A 20,414-nucleotide genomic window follows, 5' to 3' on the forward strand; every position below is an offset into this window, starting at 1 on the left:
TTTGTGAAGTTCATAACTTTTAATTACATGAATCAGTTTGAGAAAGTTTGCCAAACGAATGACTTCATATGCACAGAGACATGTTTGTGATTTATGCCCTCACAGAAGCTGTTAGGAGGAACCCCGCAGCTGTGGTCTCAAAAGCCACAAACAAGGACATAAAGACCTGTGTGAAATAACGGCTTAAAGGAGGAATGGCACAAGGAATAGGTTGTGAAAAACATTCATGTGGGTGAGGAGGGGCGGGGTTGGGGTCGCCAAATGTAATGAACAATCCCCACATGCAACGTTGCATGCTTATCTCAGGGGTATCTCACACAAAGCTCCAAACTTATGACCAAGCTTGATATTCTTGAAAATACTGCTTTCGGTCGGAAAACTTTAGTTTTCTCGAAAACATTCAGGCCATATAAATGAAATGCTTATCTGAAAGAAATATGTCCAATCTGATTTCAAAAACTAGAATTCTTTTATGACATAGTGATTAATTATACGGGGACGGGGAACTCGGGTACTCGGGTCGGGTGGTTCCTGAGTAGGACTCGGATACCCACAGTACTACCCGGACCCGTGGTTAGTCACGTGATATATTGTTTAAGGGCAAATAATTATCTAGAACTTCCACTGTTACACTATAAGTGACATAATTTCTCTCTGACTCTGCACGCATTCCTTCTGAATTTCTATGTTTGGATAGAGGTAAAACATCCGTGAACTTCAGTATATGCATGATTAGATCGTTTTATACGAGTATCTGAATACATTTTGCCAGGGCTACGGTCAAACTATTCCCAATTGGACATTTGTACCTATCTCTTGAGACCAACAGCGGGCACCCGGGTAGGGTCGGGTAATAGGGGAGTGGGTACCCGGGTAGTAAATTTGGTCTTGCCCCAGCCCTAATAGTGATTTAACTGTTTTCTTGTAAATGATGTATTTATGTGCATTATTCTATTCTGCTTTCTTGGTTTCTGTGTGTATGAATATTAATAACAATTGCATTAGGGTACATAAAGTACAGTAAGCATTTTGATTGTTTTGTACCGTGAGATATATATAACTTAAGGTTGTTTTTCTTGGTTTTCAATGTCTTGTGTAAGTATTTACTATGATAAAAAATGAGTATCTTCTTAAAAGCTGTTTCGTTATTTTATTTTTTCTTTCTACTAACCTGTGAAGATCTGGGTTAGAATTGGTCTTCAGCAATCCTTGCTTGCCATATTGGAGGCAAGAGGAAAGAGGCAACTTCCGGGATTTGTGGTCTGGCTCGCTGACTCAGATGATGCATGTCATCGTATCCAAATAGTGTACATCGATGCTTATGATAACAATCACTGGATTGTCTTGTCCAGATTCGATTATTTACAGACCCATGTAATGAGATGACCTCAGATCCTTGTTTTGCGGAAGCGAGAAGTAAGATCTGATATTCATGAGATTGTCTCTAACGAAAAGCATGTATTTAAAGACCAATTCCAAAGCGGGTCTGCGCGGAGTTGAACGTGAACTTGAAAAGGACATTAGGAAGTACCCATGATTCGGTATTCCGGGAAAGCGACCAAACTGACAGTTCCACTGTGAACATAATTATAATGAGTTTTACTGTAGGAGGAAAATATGACAAATATTGCATGTTGCTGTGTCTGAAATTTCAATACCGAAACAAGATTCATCACATCGGAAGGTATCTTACTCAACAGTTACTAATGTAAGTGTTAAGATTCTGAATCGCTGTCAGTTTCATATTGCAAACGTCGGTACAGTTGAAAGTGGTGTGGAGAGAATCCGCCTTGGATGGAAGGAGGGTAGCAAAAACCAGAATCTGAAAGAACAAAATCACCAGCCATATAATTCAGCTGAATACACTTGTATTATCAAACGTCCCTTATGTTAAAGATTTCTTTGCATAAAGATCAGAAATAAGTGCTTGTATAAAAATCATGACTCATTCACGAACATACTCCAATATATGATAACTTGGAGAATGCTATTCTGAGGCATACATATAACCTGCTTGTTTTCAAAGCAATAGCTTTGCATATAAAATCGGCATGCATACATTATATATAGGGGTCTCGTAAATTGAATGAAAAAACCTGATAGTAATAAATTGTAAGTGCCACAGCAATGGGGATATCAAGGATGTTACGTTGGAAGTTATTCATAACTAAAGCGACAAAACCCTTTCCATATCCAGTAGAAATCCCTGCATAAAGCAGAGTCGATTGTGCAATTCCGACTATATCCTGAGCATGTGTTTATGAATCACCATCAAATAGTAATGATAATAGGTTTTCGCGAAAAAGTGAGCGTATCCTGCCACACAGGTAAGACCTGTCACAAACACGTGCAAAGTCAAGTCAATTGTTCACCTGAACCTTGTCCGCGGCAACTATGGTACTAGTCAAACTAGGGAATTGCATCAGACATAATTTTTTTCACTGATGCTTCAAATTTGGAAATGTCCTCTACATGTCTACCATAAGACTTTCTGAAATATTTACTGGGGCCTTGAATGTTGTAACCTTGATCAAACAACTTCTAAGCAAGAGTCGTATGACGTTCTTTGAAATCTTAGTAGAAAGCATTCTCCATTGTATCTCAAAAGGTGTGAAATGTAAAACACCCAAGGCTGGAGCTGCCGGAACATTGCTCGACATGAAGGGAAAGTTGACTCTTGGAAAGTTGAAGTCATCCCTCTTGTCTACAGTCTTGTGGAGAGTGTTTTGTCACTCTGTATCTTTATGCATAGATCTAAATGAGAAATCTCTTCAAAAAGCAGAATCGACTGTACGATTCCAAATGTCATTAAGATCTGTTAATGAATCACAAATAGTGTTGATACCAAGTTTTCGCGAAAAGGTGAGCGCATCCTGCACCGCCGAGGGCACAAACACATGCAAAGGGAAGACAATTGTTCACCTGAAGAAACACGGGAACATGTGATACCAGTCCAAATGAGGAATGGCATCGGACATACTTTTTGTCGCTGATCCATCACATCAGATTTGGAAATGTCTTCCACATGTGTATCATAAAAGTCTTGAATGTTGACACCTGAATGTTGTGACATTGATCAACAGTAGGTAGAAAGAGAACTCGATTGTACCTCAAATGTTGTGAAATGTAGACACCAAGGTCTGGAGCTGCAGAAATATTGCTCGAGATGAAGGGAATGTTAAAGTCATCAATTTCGCCATACGGCCTTGTTGAGAGTGTTTTGTCAAAAACATCACGTCTACAACATGCATGGTTGGAGGCAAGATCAAAGCCGCTCCCCAGCGTTTTATAAGGCAAAAGACAGTATCGCCCGTTTCGCAGTGAACCATCACCCCAACCTATCGGTACGGGTTATGAAATCGGTGCGCAAATAACTGTGTCCAGTCAACCGCGGTGTCAGTGTTGACTGAGTTTGTGATGGATGGGGAAAAGGTCATCGTTTCAAAATCGTATATTTTTGTTATTAACTGTCCTCTTATTTGCTGATATTACCGTCAGTAAGTCAAGTAACTGGAAGATCCACTTACTGTTACATTCCTTATACAGGCTACATGGTCCTGTTTGTGGACATATTACTAGAAACATGTGTAAGACATCTGTTGTGTATAAGATGATGGTTGGGCCCTGAAATGTTATAATGCTAGATCATGAGGGCGAAACATTTAAGTGTTTTATGATACTCGAGGATGGGGACACTGGCTGGGTTACACCAAAACATGCGGTTTGAAATCAGTCACTATCATAAGAAATTAGGTTCTTTAAACAACATAATAATGCATAAATAACTGTATAGACGGTAACGGTGAATCAAACTGAATCAACAGCTTTCCTGTGCACATGCGGTATCCAAGAATACGATATTACATAGACACTACAAATTCGTTTATATTTATTTGAGTAAGCATACTATGGTAGATATAGTAACTTGAAACGTTACAAACGTTCTGCGTAGTCCCCATTAGTTTCTGTGGAGGCTTTTGCATTGAAGTGTCAGTAACAAAAGAAATAAATGTTTTAAATAATTCAACACATTTATATCAACAAAAAGCTGTTTAATAAGTCCATAGATAATGCTTTGTTGCACGTTCATTTTTTGTTTCTATTTTTACATTATATACTGTAACATAGTTAGAGGAGGTTTTGGAAATGGGATTCCTCCAGACAAGTACTAAAGTAACAACTGTTGTTTATTAAACGGGGAGGGTTTTTAAAAAAACAAAAAACATTGACAACTAATTTCTTCTCTCACGTTCGAATTCACTTCAGTTCCTAGTTTTTCAGTTCTTTGAAACTGTTAAGAATAACGTTAACATGATCACACGGTAACGCGCCTGCAAGATCTGTCATATCAATCACTAGTTTGATGCTTTCGTCATGTTCAGTCATTTCCAACATCCTCCACTAACTTTTAGAAGCAGTTAGCAAACCATTTGCATTCTATCTTTCAAAACGAAATGTTTAACATACACTTTGTGAGATGTGTATGCAACCCATACAATAAATTAATGTTAATTCATAAATATATTGATGGAAGTGGGGAATTGACACCTCTCCACACAGACACTTCGCCTATTACATTCGAGATGACAAAGGCATTGAATTAAAAAAAGATATTTGTTTGTTCATTTCAAAACCATAATGAAATTTTAAACATTGCGTGGGATCGTACCGACGTTTATGTTCATAAAGAAAGAACGCGGGTATTTCTTTGATATAAATAATTAAACCCTGACAAAGAGCCAACGCGCAAAAACAACCAACTACACCTGTTTCGAAATGAAACAGGCGGTTGAATGTGTAGAGATGTCGTGGCTACACAACTTGATGCACATGGTGAACAAGTTCATGTTGATAGGGGGTTTCAGCTATATGAATTTTGAGGGAATTGTTCTTTGGAAATAATACACGTTTGAAATACTACAGTATTGGTAAAGAAACTGAATTGAAATGGAAATCGACATATATTTATCTGTTAACGAGTTAACCATGTTTTCTAAATGCCATTCTGTACCATCGATTATTCGAATTATATTGTTTTGTAGTGCTTTAAATTTGACGTGCGATATGCTACTATCGTTTGAATGTATCTAAATGTTACCGAGTGCAAATGTGTTGACATCTGTCACACTGGCAAACGTATTTACATTTATCTTCACACGCAGGTCTTTATGTATAAATATTGATATAGTTTAATTCTGAAATGTTGTATTGCACTTGTATAAGAAACACTTTCTCCAGGAAAAGAAATCAAGCATTAACAAGCCTGACACACAGTTATATGAATCCCCTACCAGGGATATCATTGTTATTGCAACATGCAACATATATTACTGAGTTGCCTCAATCATTCTATCCTCCAGACAAACAATCTCGATCATACATGTATATTCTTAAAGTGATCAGTCTCTTCATATTCAATACAGGCCAGTTTGTAATTAAAACATGACAGACAACCCTTGCACCTCTCTGTGAATGTGTAGCTTGTGTGAGAGCGTGTCACTTGTCATAACCAAAAAGGTTTTTTTGTCACCAGGGACCCCCATTGGCGGAGAGGCCAATCTAATGTTACACCTGCTCGAGCATCTAGTAATACTACACACATACACTGGTCAATATTCATGCCTGTCATCTAACTTGTTTGTCAATACAATAGTACTAAGACCTAGAGAATAGATTATGAAGTGGCAAGCGTTTGCGTCTGTATGAAAAAAGAGCTTAATATCTCTGCCCATAACTCTCAACTATGGCCAGACTCCTCGATAAACGGTGAGATTGTGATAACCGTTACACCTGACATATTTGTTTGAATGGCACGTCTGACAACAAGTAGTGAACTTTTATACAGCAATGATCTGGGTACGATTGTCTGTGGTAGAGAATCATTCATGCACAGCACACACTTGAAAATGCGTTAAGATGATGTGTCATTCCGTAATCAGTAAGATGTTCTAGTATAAGCATATACACTTAAAAATAGACAGAAGTTACCTATGATTACGATCGAGAGATGAAAAAACGCAGGTCAGTTTGGTAGTATTACCTTGGTTACAGTTAATAAATAATTATAAGCTTACATTTTTTAACATTTTTTTCATAAGATGAAAGGAATATTGGTGCAGAAACCGACCATCAATGAACACTATAACCGAGCTTCAATCGCGTTACTTAATTCAACTCAAAAGTAACACTATATACGATATCAGGAATTCACTTATTGATTCAAAAGAATGAATTTATATCACAAATTTGATTTTATGATATTATGTTATATTTATTGACATAGCAAAATCGATTTTTAGGTATGCGTAAAAAATATATATCAAAAAGTGTATTTTAGAATGTATAAAACAATCGAATTTGTGATATTCTAAAAATCAAATGTAGATTTTCATATCACAAATTGTGAGAATTACATTCTCTAGAGTGTTTTGTCAATGGGTTCCAGCATACAGGTAGATATTTTATTTGCATATCTCTTACTCGACTATGTGAGTGTTTATTGCTCAACATTTGGTGTTTTTCAGGGTGTCCTTCTCGCTAAAATGACGACCTCATGAATTATTCATGATGGTATTATATCATTAGCCTCTGACTCCATGAGCTTAAGCCCATTTTTGAATGGTTTGTGTAGATGGGTAGACTGTAGTAACATTTACGTACATAGTCATATTCAGACGATGTCTGTGCATGTCTGTAATGGCAAACTTCTTCTTCTCTCATGTTACCAATTACAATTATTGCTTGTAAGCTCAACTCAATTGACAATTACTAGAAAACACATGATTGTAAAGTATTAATGTAATATATATTGTAAATGCCACAATGGTGTATCAAAGATGGAGTCGAGATATATTGACAGTGGTGCTTGGAGTTTATTCAACAGACCTGTGAAGACATCACTACTTTTTACCGAGGCAGTCAAAGCTCAATGTTTACCTCTCCTTGCGGCCATTATGCAACGACCATCTTATACACTACCACTCGCTCACGTCTACAGGTCTTTTCCTGCGGTAGGGCAATTAGTAGAACCTCTCCCTCAAATGTGTCCTCCACGATATAACCTACTCTCATTAAATAAATGCTGCTCTCTCTCAGCGTCGTGGCTACCGAGCTGAGACAAAGAGACCCAACCATCATAAAGTAATTAGAGTCCAGTAAAACTAATGCCCCACCAAACCTCATAAATATAATCACTGGAAGTCGTACTACATACGTTTAATGTCAAATCACACAATCTTTACAATAACAAAATTTCATCTATTGGCCGCCACACACAAGGATAACAACATATCAAGGTTTCATACTCGCATAAATATACTAAGATTCAGTCCATCACTCAAAATACAACTTATAAACAAGGAAAACAGAGAGTTGGTGATGTGCTTCAGTCAACTGCAAAGCCCACACTACTTTGCTTGTGTTGAATGTATCTGCTTGACGTGTTCGAGCCGGGTCTGTCTTTGTCACATGTCTTAATACATCAATATGATTCATTAAAAAATTGTATCATATCATGAACTCATATTTGTCGTAATCCGAAAAAGCCCGAGAACTACTGGCTGATTTGCCATTCCTTTATTGATTTCCTGCATCACACTGTTTGGTTTCTCATGCTGAAAGTATCCTATCCCTGCTAATCAATTTGTATGGCACCGACAGTCTCAAAACAACCACACCAATAACAGGGGTCTATCGACTCCCTCTGGTTTTCTCTTCCACTTTCAGACAGCCTGGCACCATCCCTTTTATTGAATCATTATTGCAATGGTAATCATTATTTACATGGTTATTTTGTTGCAAGTTTTGGGGATGCATTTTTACCCCTTAACAAGACCATGACCAGTAACCCCTGAACAAGACCATGAACAGTAAAAATTGTGGGTAAAATTCATTTGTCTACTTAAATAGTTTTTGAGAAAATTTATCCCTTTTGAGAAGCGTTCCACCGTTCCTATATCCCCAACCCCACTTGTGGATAAAAAAAATCGACAATGGACTGTAAAACAACTGGAGTATACTGTATATTTGTGCTTGAAACTAGCATGCAAACATAAAATATGACTATTTACAACCATACATAATAAAATCGGGCTATATAGATCACCAGCAGCGAAAGTTTAGTCCTTGGGCTTCCAGTACCTCGAGTACCTGCATGGTCTCCCACAGGATTTACACAATCCCTTTAGTCATTGGTGGTTATTGACAATTTGTAGCCAGAGATTAAAACAAACAGACCTTTCACTGAATTGCCAAAATCAAGAATGACCCCCAAACTCACGTGCATGGAGTGAGTAAGTGAGTCAGTTAAAATTTAACGTCGCATCGGCATTTTTCCAGGCATAAAGCGATGACGTCCATGGAAGAATTGCACTGTCGACGTGCAATGTTCTGGGTCTGACATTTATACGTCATGATCTCCTACTTTCTTTAGAGTATAAATAATTCTAGTAATGTTATATCAACAGTTATATACTATATATATAGACTATAGATATCAAATTACTATAATATTCTGACAAATTTCATATATTTCATGTCTCATTTTTTATCAAGTGGCTTAAAAGTATACTGTAGCATTAATATTTTACGGACAGTGATGGGAAGACGACAACGATTTATGTTACTAAATGGAATTGCTGCCTCTGCGTTAGGTGGAATACTGCTCACGAGGTAAAGGCCATTTTTGTTGAGTCGGCGGTTTATCCAACACCATGAATTCCGGATAAACATTATCCATTTTTCTTCAACACACTATTTTCAGTGCAATAAAAGTTTTCTGAAGGACATTTCTAAGGCATCATTGACGTCATTAGGCACAGTCAATTCAGGTGAATAACGTCAAAATCTGTATGATCCCAGATTGTTTACGTTATATATGCCTCAGTTCTCTGTGTCTCTTCTACGCATTTTCATTATATTACACAATGTGTATCAATTTCTGATTAAAATTTCTGTCCACCACAATAGCTACGATACAGTTGTAATCAAGTGACTTTTTGAATGTTTGAATGCTTGAATGTTGTTCTAACATTGAGCATTTTATGAATATATAACTGTTTGAGATTTGATCAGACTGTAAAGAATAGACAAAAAATATTGCTTTTTAAAATATGATTATGAAAGATCAAAGAGCAGCCTCTTAAAGCCAAACCCTGACTATAAATAGCCGGCAAGGTGGCGGTGTTTCAGTTTCGAACAATGACTGATCATGTAAACACAACCGCGTGTCGGGAGAAGCGTTTTGAAACGCAAACAAGATCACCATTGACCGTCAAACTTCGTATCAACTTGAATGACAAACCCTGGATACCACAAATGGCTGCATATCTAGATATAAGTCAATAACCTTTCTGTAGTTTTATCATAAAAAATAGAATCGATCGTGTTTGGCTTCTGCATCAATCATAGTGGGCAGAGCTTATTTACGGTCGCACAAAAATAGCAAAGCACATCATGTATACATGTGACACATTCAATGCATTTGTGGTCAAAGTGAATTGTTTGTATATTTTTACGGCAGAACAACAGTTTCGGTTTATGTGACAGTCCCTATACACAATATTACGAATTTGACGACAATTTTTTTTAGTTCAATCCACAAATATATATAGATATTTGTTTAGTTTGGGACATTTGGATTCAACAGTCAGATCTATACTACACAATAATCAGATTATATTTATAAAACTTTAATTATTACACAGATGTTTCAACTAGTGTCTAGGAAGGGGCCTAATTTGAAGCACCAGAAGTTGCGCCAATCTTTCTTGGCTTGATTACATTATATGAATATGTCACATCTATCAACACAACAATGCACATAAGCAACTAATATATAAGTAACGAAATATACCTGATGTTTTGACCTACATTAGGCCTATCTAGGTAACATTGTACTTACGATAAATCAAAACTCCAATACACATATGCCAAGACAACTTTAACTATGGATTTCCTTTCCTTTCACAGAAATTTCACACACAAAACTTAGTTTGATTATTAGATCCACACTTGTCCCATGTATTTTTTGAAGTGTGAACATACAAATTCGGCTTCATCTGGTTCTCCAATGAAATCTTGCTGTGACACTGATTCACTAATCCCAAGAATCGGCACTGAATTTGTCAAACTTTCTGTTGCACTTACAAGGGCGGGAAGAGAGGCGAGTTGACGGTCGGAATGTCATCAACGTGAATTGGAACTTTCTCCACGATAAAGTCACCAATGTCTTAATCTAAATTACCAAAAACTCCCTGACCATCGCGAACAACTCTCCGTCAACTTAAGCTTCTCATGAAAATGTTTTGTTGTTCATATTGAAGACTGAAGGTTGCTTGGAGATCGCGTGGTCAGAATGGGGGAAAACAAATAGTTTTAGGAAGTAATAAGAGAAATCCGCTGTGCAATCAAAAAGTACCATGTACAGGATATTTTTTAATGGTAATATTCGCGATAACATTTCTTTTCTAAAAATGCAAATTTATTTATTAGTTCATCCAAAGGTCGTAACCCTGATCACGTGGTGGGTATTTTGGAAGGAATCGGAGGATGAGGCCTTGTGTATTACATTGTTGATTTCAACTGACGAGGAAGATTGTCGAGGCATTGACATAATGACAGATACTCATCATGGCTGGAGACAAAATGCATCTGAGAAAAAACATTGTTGCTTTGAGCTTCGAGACAAAACATGAGTTCATGCTGAAGTAATTTACAAGAGAGGATGATCTGTGTAGCCAGCGACCTGAATAAGCTTGATGAAAATAATGTTGAAATCCATGACAGAATCAATGTGAACAAATACTTATCTGAACATCGTTTGGAAGTATGTGAGGCTGTTCGTATTTTAATATTTTTATCCCAATTCCGACGTGAAATATTATAGAGTTTTCGTGTCTCAAATTTGCTGCCGCTGTGGAAAATTGCGCACCGATCTAATAAAAGAAATACTGCTAGGTCTACCATTGCACCGTCATAAAAGAACCAGGTCAACTTTATCTCTCTTCAGTTGTTTATAAAAAAAATCGTTTCCGAAGCAAAGCGAAACGATCTATATCATAAATTAATTCATAGACTAAATTCTAATACCAAGTGTTCAAACTTTTTTTTTAAATGTCATAAAATAACTTACACAATTATTGAAAGACATTTTTTTTATAAGTAATATATCTTTTTTTCGCTCTCTGGTTAGTTGAGGCTTGAGGGGAGAAACAGTTACAAAAATATGGATGGCCTTATGCAAATGCCTATCAACAGGGAATCTGGGTCACCGGGACGTACCGCCAAGTTTCACGGATCGAGTAACTTCAGCATGAGGAGCTTTCGGACAATTGTGACTTTGCAAAAACACATTGGGCAATGAAAACATGTCACGGAAAAGACAAAATAAATTCTTTCTCACATGAAAATATTTTTGACCATTACCAGGGTCTTTTACACGATCGTTGTCATCCAGATTCCAGATGAAGGCAAGACGAACACAACAAAGAAAACAATGTTGAAATCACCGATTGCCGTATATATCGTGATAAATGCTATTCTTAAACTGCAGATATACCGTACACCGCAGGATAACGATTGGAGCCGTAACACATATTATGTTTTTTTAGGTTGGGAGGTGGGGGTGGTGTTTACATGACGTCACCGGTTTACTCATTAATATGCACCTTTAAACATTTCCTTGCACTGTGTAGTTTATAAATGTACGATTTAACGTAGCTTAAAGGCCCTTTTTGGAAGCAAAACAAACTCGTGACAACATTTAACACAGACATCAATATCTTTTCGGAATTGCTTATAGTGCAATTATTGTTACACAATGAGATAGGCAAATTCAATGTGCTACTATTATGCAGAATTCCGTGGTACAAGATGGACCTCGTTCCGCATGACCTTTCGAATGGTGGTTTCAGTGCAAGGAATAGAATGTCAACTGAGCATCCAGAGATTAAAACAGATTGCAAGTTTCAGGGGTGCATTGCACCTTCCTTTTGACTCACCCGCGCTGGAACTTGTCCAAGGATTTTGTAGAAAGCTAATCTTGTATCCTCTGCTCTTAGGTTCAAGATCTTTTCAGTTACACTGTGTAAAACGGTTGGAGTAGTTTTCCCTGTAAGAAAAACATTTCTATAGGTGACCCTGAATAGGTTATCAATTTCGATTTCGCAATATTTTAGTATTTTTGTATGTTTAAGAAGGACGCTATAGCCAACATATAACATATCGAACTATAACTAGCTTTGTTTTTATGAAATACAGTCACAAAATGAAATAAGTTAAATTATCAAAAGCCCTGCTGAGAATATATAAAGGAGTTTGGTTTGTCAATATATACATGTCTTAAAATATAAAAAAATACGAAACAGTAAATACATGGATTTAGTTAAATTCATCATTTTAGTGTGCATTTCCGTAGACATCATGTTGACAAACAACTACAGAAAACCCATAGGCAACTACTTACCAGGCGCAAATGTGACATCAATGAAGTATAGGTTAGAATCTGGAAAGCCACTTGGTCCTTCACCTATTAAGGTTTCGTTGACGCCAAGATCATCCGCCAAACTCTCACCCTCATAAAGGGAAGTTACATAGAAATCCTCCCCCATTTGAACAAAAGTGGTTGTCAATCTGTTCCATGAACAGGCGTTTTGAACCTTAAGAACTGCCATGAAAAGAGAGTGAATGGAATGTTAATGGTACACCATATATAATAAAAGTGAATACTACACAGGTTTTAATGAGACACATTTTGTTTTAATTGATACTTACGTTCTCATGTTTCTACAAATAATGTTTCTAACACTTGGCTTTCGCTTAACAAACCAAACCAATACCCGATTAACATAATAAGGATATGCAGATTTTGGGGAATTGTTGAATGTGTTTGACTTTCACTTTTGCAGAAGTTCGTTGAGTTATGAACCACCACTGAGTGAGGGTCAAACTGTTGTCGAATTTGGGACGACGTTCAACAATGTTTGACCCTAATTCTTCTAGATACAGCCACCCTTCCAGAAACTGTCACATGACGAAACTTCTCGAACGATCAATTCTTAAGGTAACACTCAAGCTAAATAATTCCGGTGCTCTCGGCTCTCTATATTTTACGGGCGCCTCAATTATATGCTGCCATTTGGCAATCACTGGCTATAGCTTTCCACAACAATCAGTACAGCCATATCACACTGATACGAATATACACCACCCGTGTCCCGGTGCACAAGCAACATAATTATGATTGCTGGATGAATCTTGGAATAACGTGTATGTACACCTTGTCCTAAACGTTTAGAAGATGAAAATTAAGTTTAATCACCAAATATATTCTATTGTACCTCCCGAAATACTGAAAAAGTAAGAATCAACAGATAATCGTGCTTAACACATGACATTGTGTGCTATCACCTGATTCATGTCACGCCACAGTATGTATTCATACACCGGGAATGTTTATCAATCTCGTCATTTTTGTCTGCTTTTATATCAACAACTGTTTTTGGTTAAACTATTATATGTTTTCGTTTTCGAATTTAATTATAAGCATTGACTGTGTATTTCTTTCTGGTTCACTGAGGTATGAATCGAAAAACCGATGTGTAAATTTTATGAATCCGCCTAGCGGATTCTTACAAAAGTTTGCACATCGGTTTTTCGATTCATACCTCAATGAACCGAAAAAAATCAATCCTTAAATAAAAAATAACAACAATGTCGGTTTTGAAACACTTACTGCAATCAACACACAATGAATGTCACCGACCCTCTTTTACACATATTGAAACGTCACAGACCAAACCAGATGACGTCATACTTGGGTTATTACTATTTGTTATGACGTCACCTAACAACCGGCGTGAAAATGGCCCGTTGTTAAGCAATATGAGGGCATTATTCAAGTTACAGTGTCCCGCTTATTTCTGATAACATGCGGGCAGTTTAATGATAATTCCATCCATTTTAGCTATAAAACAGGTATTATAACATATTTACAGAAGTTTGATTTCTGGTCGAGTGATTCGTTCGTGCAATCGTTTTATTCATGAACACTTTCGAAGACAGAAACGGACTTTCAAATGGCGAGACTGATGGCACAGACTAAACAGCTAGAGTCTATGTCTTGACGTCGGCTTCACTTCGCCACATATTTCCATCTACATTGATATCATATTAAAAGTTTAATGTTATTCCAGTGTTACATGTATGACAAATATGCCCTTATATTACGTTCCCAATTCAATGTTTTTAATCTAACTATAGAACGTTGTAGAGGTATAAGGCGGATCTAGAATGTCATCTGTTGGTCGATGTATGTATTTAAATAATATATACATTGTTCTGAGTGTAAGACATAATAAATACATAAATCCGACAGAACACTTTCCATAATTACAAGAAATCTACGCTCAAGCAGTTTATGTGACAAATGTTTAATCAAAAAAAGAGAAAAAAATATGGCCCTGTGCTAAGCCTTATTCATCTTAAGATGATCTCATACGCGAGTAAAAACTTAATGTTCATTTACATCGCAGCGTATTTTAAAGCTTCTAAGCCTATTGTCTTTTGATATAAAACACAATGTATGTCAACAGAAGCAAGGCTCAGCAAATCCTCTTTGGTCTTAGTTACCTACGTTATTATTTACATAAACATCTTCAATATGGTTATATAAATACATAAATATAAATGTTCGTGTGTGCGTGTGCGTGTGCGTGTGCGTGTGTGTAAAGTAAATGTAAATCGCCAACGAATGTTGACATATTGAATTTCAAAAAGCAAGATATATATTATATTAATAACGTAAAATTGATAATGTAAAAAATACATAAAACGTCAACGCCAGACAAAAATCACCTTCAATTTTCCGCCGACACTGATTCCATTGGCCGAAACAGGATAAAGAGCGGGAAAATTATGAGAACAGTTCACTGTGAAGCTCATTGCGCAGTGAGGACACAAGGTGTTCGCGAAAAGGGTAAGCATGTCCTGCTCTACCGACATAACTAAAACCAGAACATGTGAATTCTCAATGTTTCTCTTTGTTGAAAGAAGATGTAAAACGGCAATTTCAAATGCCTTACAAAAATCAAAATAATAAGGATAAACCGTTTGGAGTTAAAATGGAATATTACAGGTACATGTATATGCCACGATTAGAGCAATCCAAACAGCAGATAATTAGTGGGTTTGATAAATTAATGGGATTCAGAATCAAGCATTCTTTGGTCTCATGATAGAATGTCATGTGAAATTATGATTATATATTATATAATCAATCAAATACGAGAAATGTATTTTTTCGTGTTGTGTCGATTTATGCTGTTGGCGATAATTTTGCAAAATATACTTACTCGCTATTGCTCTGGGTTCCCCTATAATCTGGAAAAAAATAAAAGAAACTCTAGATTATCAATTGAAATAGGTGTAGATTTTCCGGAACAAGGGAACATATACTACATTTCAAAATTGGGAATTGTATCGGATATCGTGGACGGATGACAATATTTTACAAACACATGAAAGTGAAAATTTCTAAGTTATAATGCTCACAACCACGACGAACGCCGCCGATATTAACTACATATGACATTTCTACATTTTGCCCCAACATTTACTTTTCCGTTTCGGTTTAAATAACCACACTAACAATCGACTGTAATTAATATATCAATAGATGGCGTTCACGACAAGATAGCTTCCTACACAAATAATGAATGCATTAATTGAGTTGAGTTGAGTTGAGGTGTGTTTAACATGGCTTTTAACAGTATTCTAGTCATATCACGGCGAGTCAGCTTAATGTGGGAGGAAAGCCCGAAGTGATGCAGGTCTCAGACGTTTACCACTTCGGTGAAACCCACGAGCAAGGGCATTGTGCTGACAAACCTAGAAACATAATCGGGGCGAACCTAGATTCGAACCCACAATCATATGTTTCTGGCGTGCCCAAGGGACGCAAATCTGCACAGCGAATCGCGGCGCCTTAGACGACTGGGCCCCCCGTGCCCCCGAATGCATTAATACATGAGACGGGTTAAACACGGATCTAAACACTGTTAGTTTAATTGCCGACGTGACGAAGCTCGTAGACATATATAACTTTTATTCAAATCAGCAAACAGTGATATGGTTTTACGAACCAAGAAATACTATCAGGGCAATTCTGAGATTTTAACACATGATGAACCAGATGATAATGGAATGAGATGACTGGTTCAGAGGCGAATAATTTCGAATTTATTATCCCCAGCCACGAAGTGGGGCAGGGGTTGTAAGAACGGTGTTCATCCTTCATTGTGTCCGTACGTCCGTCCTGCCGTCCTTCCTTCCTTCCGTCCGTCCGCTAATCAAGGAAGACCAATTTTCTCAAAAACTATTAAGTCAGAGAGATGAAATTTTACACACTGGTATTACTGGTCATAATCTCACATCCAATCTCAAATGAGTTCGAAACTTGGTGTCGTAAATTCATTTTTCACAGTGTTATGGTCCCTGATACTTGTTTTCAACTTAATGCATACTGTGTGAAATTTGCATGCTTTTGTAAGAGATACTTGTCAAGACTGAGTTCGAAAATCGGCCACATCAATTGTTTTTGCAGAGTAACGGCCCTTGACCCATGTTATGTTACTTCGTGCATAGTGTCTGCAATGGGGAATTTTTTTCTCAGAGACTACTGAAGTTAGCTTAATACTAGGAGATAGTTATCAAGTCAGAGATAATTGTCAGAGAAGTGTGTATTATTTCACATTTAATCATTTATACTGATGAAATAAAGCGTCACAAGTGCCTATCTCTTCTTAATGCTTTATAGGTTCTATTTTGTTGTTTATATTCACTACTATATGAAATTTTAATGAACCCCATAGCGGGGTATAGTGATAGCGCTGTTTTTTGATAATTTGTAATTGATAAGGGAAAGATAAGCAATACATTAACGCAAAAGAAATTTATTGATAGTTCAAATGCTACACATTAATTCTAGTAACTTCCCAAAGAGTTAGACTTCAAGCCTCTAAAAACAGATTGTCAGTAAGACAATGCTGCAAAAACGCTGAGAATACATGTGAATAAAAGTGACAAAACACTTTCCATATTCATGAGAAATATGAAGAACCGATTGTACGATTCTGACAATGTCATCACATGCAGGTGTTCATGAATCACTATCGAATAGTGATTAGTCAAGGTGTTTGCAAAAAGGTGTGAGCGCGTATCATCACAAACACATGCAAATAAAAGTGAGTACGTTGTTCACCTGATAACAAACAAACACGTGAAGATTTGACACAAGTCAAAATAGGGAATTGCATCGGACATCATTTTTGTCACAATTTGCGTTAAAATTGGAAACAACCTCCACTGTCTGCCATAAAACCTGTTGCAAACTATTACTGAGGCCTTAAATGTTGCAACATATATTGTTGTAAGACGCTCTTTGAATCTTGGTAGAAAGAGCATGCTCGATTGTAATTGAATTCTTCTAAAATAGTAAACATTCTGGTGAGAACATTATGCTTATTTACCGAAAACTAAAAGGCGAGGACTTTGAAAATAGTTGATGTGCTGCTAAATTAATGATGCCAAAATAGTTAGTGTGCTTATGAATGAACACTGTCTGTTGACTAAGTTTATCAATAAAGTTTATGTAAACAGCGTATTTTGTAAACTGGTACATTTCGTCACTGAACGCTATAAGAGAGTGAATGCTGCTTTAACAATGCTACTCTTTGATTACAGTATATATGATAAAAATGCCAGAAAGTGAATAGCGCCAAAAACCTAGTCTACTGCTCAGTGAACACTAATTATCGTAAGTGTGCTGAATAGAGGCAACGTGCGTGTTAGTAAATACTGCTAACTATAGTCAGTGGATTAGTGAGTTAATACTGCTAACTAAAGTAAATGCGTTCGAAAGCTAATGCACTTAAGAATAGCTAACGTGCCAGTACCTTGGTATTGCTTACTCTAGTTAGTGTGCTAGTAATTTAAAACTGATAACTTAAGTCAGTGTGCTGGTAAGTTAAAATGCTTACTATAGTTAACATGCTTTTATGTTAATACTGCTAACTCTAGTTGGGGGACAAGTAATTTCATACTGCTGACTGTAGTTAGAGTAATATCACAGAAGATAGAATACAAGATCTCTGCCGTGATGCAACGCTGGTACAAAACGAATTGAAACGAAAAGCAACATATATAGATGTACCTTGAAACGGTAGATGTCGTTGACGCCAGAGCTGCTCCCGAGAAACTGATTAATGTGGTAGATTTCGATATCTTCACCCCTCTCTTCCAGCGTCGGTAGCTTCACCTCCATCAGGTACACGTGGTCATCCTTTGCACCGTCAACACCAATGGTAACAACGTACACAACAAACAGAGCAGTTACAAATACAGTGCACTTCATAATCTTATGATTTCGTTTGGCCACGGATACTGGGAACAGAAATCAATCTGATCAAAAGCCACTGAGCCCGCCAATAATATATCAGGAAATTATTTCGAACTGATTTCACGCTCACGTTTAAAGGTCTCCACATTTACGACCGGAAGAGACGCTCGTTATATAAGTATTTGTATACAATGCGGGTTTAATGCCAGATGTCAGCAATCATCCAATTTTGTCTTTCTCCCGGATGTATTGATTATAGATAAAGTACTTGTCAGTTAATTATGTTGATAATAATTTCTAAATATGTTCTGACTGGAAGAGGTAACAAGCGGAATAATGTCATTTGATCAAACGTATTACATTTGCATGTTAAATGTCGCCTCTTAAGTGTCACCAACTTACATCTATATATTTCATTTAGCTACATGCCCAGTGTCACCAACTTATATACATAGTGTCATCTAGCTATTGTTTTGTGTCACCGACTTACATGCATAGTGTTTTCTAGCTACTGTTTTGTGTCACCAAATTACATGCATAGTGTTTTCTAGCTACTGTTTTGTGTCACCAACGTACATGCATAGTGTTTTCTAGCTACTGTTTTGTGTCACCAAATTACATGCATAGTGTTTTCTAGCTACTGTTTTGTGTCACCAACGTACATGCATAGTGTCACATAGCTACATAGTTGGTGTCATCAAGTTCCATGCATAGTGCCATCTAGCTATATATTTAGTGTCACCAACTTACACGCAGAGTGTCATCCAGTTACACGTTTAGCATCACCAACTTTCATGCAAAGTGTCATCTAGCTACACGTTTAGCATCACCGACTTACATTCATCACTTAGCTATATGGTTTGAGTCACCAACTTACACGCATAGTGTCGTCTAGCTACATGTTTAGTGTCACCAACTTACACGCAAAGTGTCATCTAGTTACACGTTTAGCATCACGAACTAACATGCATAGTGTCACCGAGCTACATGTTGAGTGTTACCAACTTACATGCATAGTGTCATCTAGCTACATGTTTAGTGTCACCAACTTACACGCATAGCGTCATCTAGTTACACGTTTAGCATCACCAACTTACATACATCACTTAGCTATATGGTTTGTGTCACCAACTTACATGCAAAGTGTCACCTAGCAACACGTTTAGCATCACCAACTATCATGCATAGTGTCATCCAGTTACGCGTTTAGCATCACCAACTTACATGCATAGTGTCATCTAGTTACATGTTTAGTGTCACCAACTTACATGCATAGTGTCATCTAGTTACATGTTTAGTGTCACCAACTTACACGCATAGTGTCATCTAGTTACACGTTTAGCATCACCAACTTACATTCATCACTTAGCTATATGGTTTGAGTCACCAACTTACACGCATAGTGTCGTCTAGATACATGTTTAGTGTCACCAACTTACACGCATAGTGTCATCTAGTTACACGTTTAGCATCACCAACTTACATTCATCACTTAGCTATATGGTTTGTGTCACCAACTGACATGCAAAGTGTCACCTAGCTACACGTTTAGCATCACCAACTTACACGCATAGTGTCACCTAGCTACACGTTTAGCATCACCAACTTACACGCATAGTGTCACCTAGCTACACGTTCAGCATCACCAACTTACACGCATAGCGTCACATAGCTACATGTTTAGCATCACCAACTTACACGCATAGTGTCACCTAGGTACATGTTTAGCATCACCAACTTACACGCATAGCGTCATCTAGTTACACGTTTAGCATCACCAACTTACATTCATCACTTAGCTATATGGTTTTTGTCACCAACTTACACGCGTAGTGTCATCTAGTTACACGTTTAGCATCACCAACTTACATTCATCACTTAGCTATATGGTTTTTGTCACCAACTTACACGCATAGTGTCACCTAGCTACACGTTTAGCATCACCAACTTACACGCATATCACGATATGGCTGAAATATTGCCGATGTGACGTAAAGCTTTAACTCACTCACCTACACGC

General features: G+C 37.1%; 1 protein-coding gene across 1 annotated transcript; it reads right to left on the reverse strand.

The window, feature by feature from the left end:
• Nucleotides 1-1,634: 1,634 nt before the first annotated feature.
• Nucleotides 1,635-18,542, reverse strand: LOC124151707. Its single transcript, XM_046524297.2, has 5 exons — nt 18,209-18,542; nt 15,351-15,378; nt 12,464-12,664; nt 12,000-12,109; nt 1,635-1,822 (listed from the first exon to the last, which is right to left on the reverse strand). The coding sequence occupies exons 1-5, from the start codon at nt 18,407-18,409 to the stop codon at nt 1,694-1,696; spliced, it is 669 nt and encodes a 222-aa protein (XP_046380253.2). The 5' UTR covers nt 18,410-18,542; the 3' UTR covers nt 1,635-1,693.
• Nucleotides 18,543-20,414: the final 1,872 nt, after the last annotated feature.

The sequence above is a fragment of the Haliotis rufescens genome, unplaced genomic scaffold, assembly GCF_023055435.1.
Source record: "Haliotis rufescens isolate VD_foot unplaced genomic scaffold, xgHalRufe1.0.p SCAF_64, whole genome shotgun sequence".
Classification (NCBI taxonomy): domain Eukaryota; kingdom Metazoa; phylum Mollusca; class Gastropoda; order Lepetellida; family Haliotidae; genus Haliotis; species Haliotis rufescens.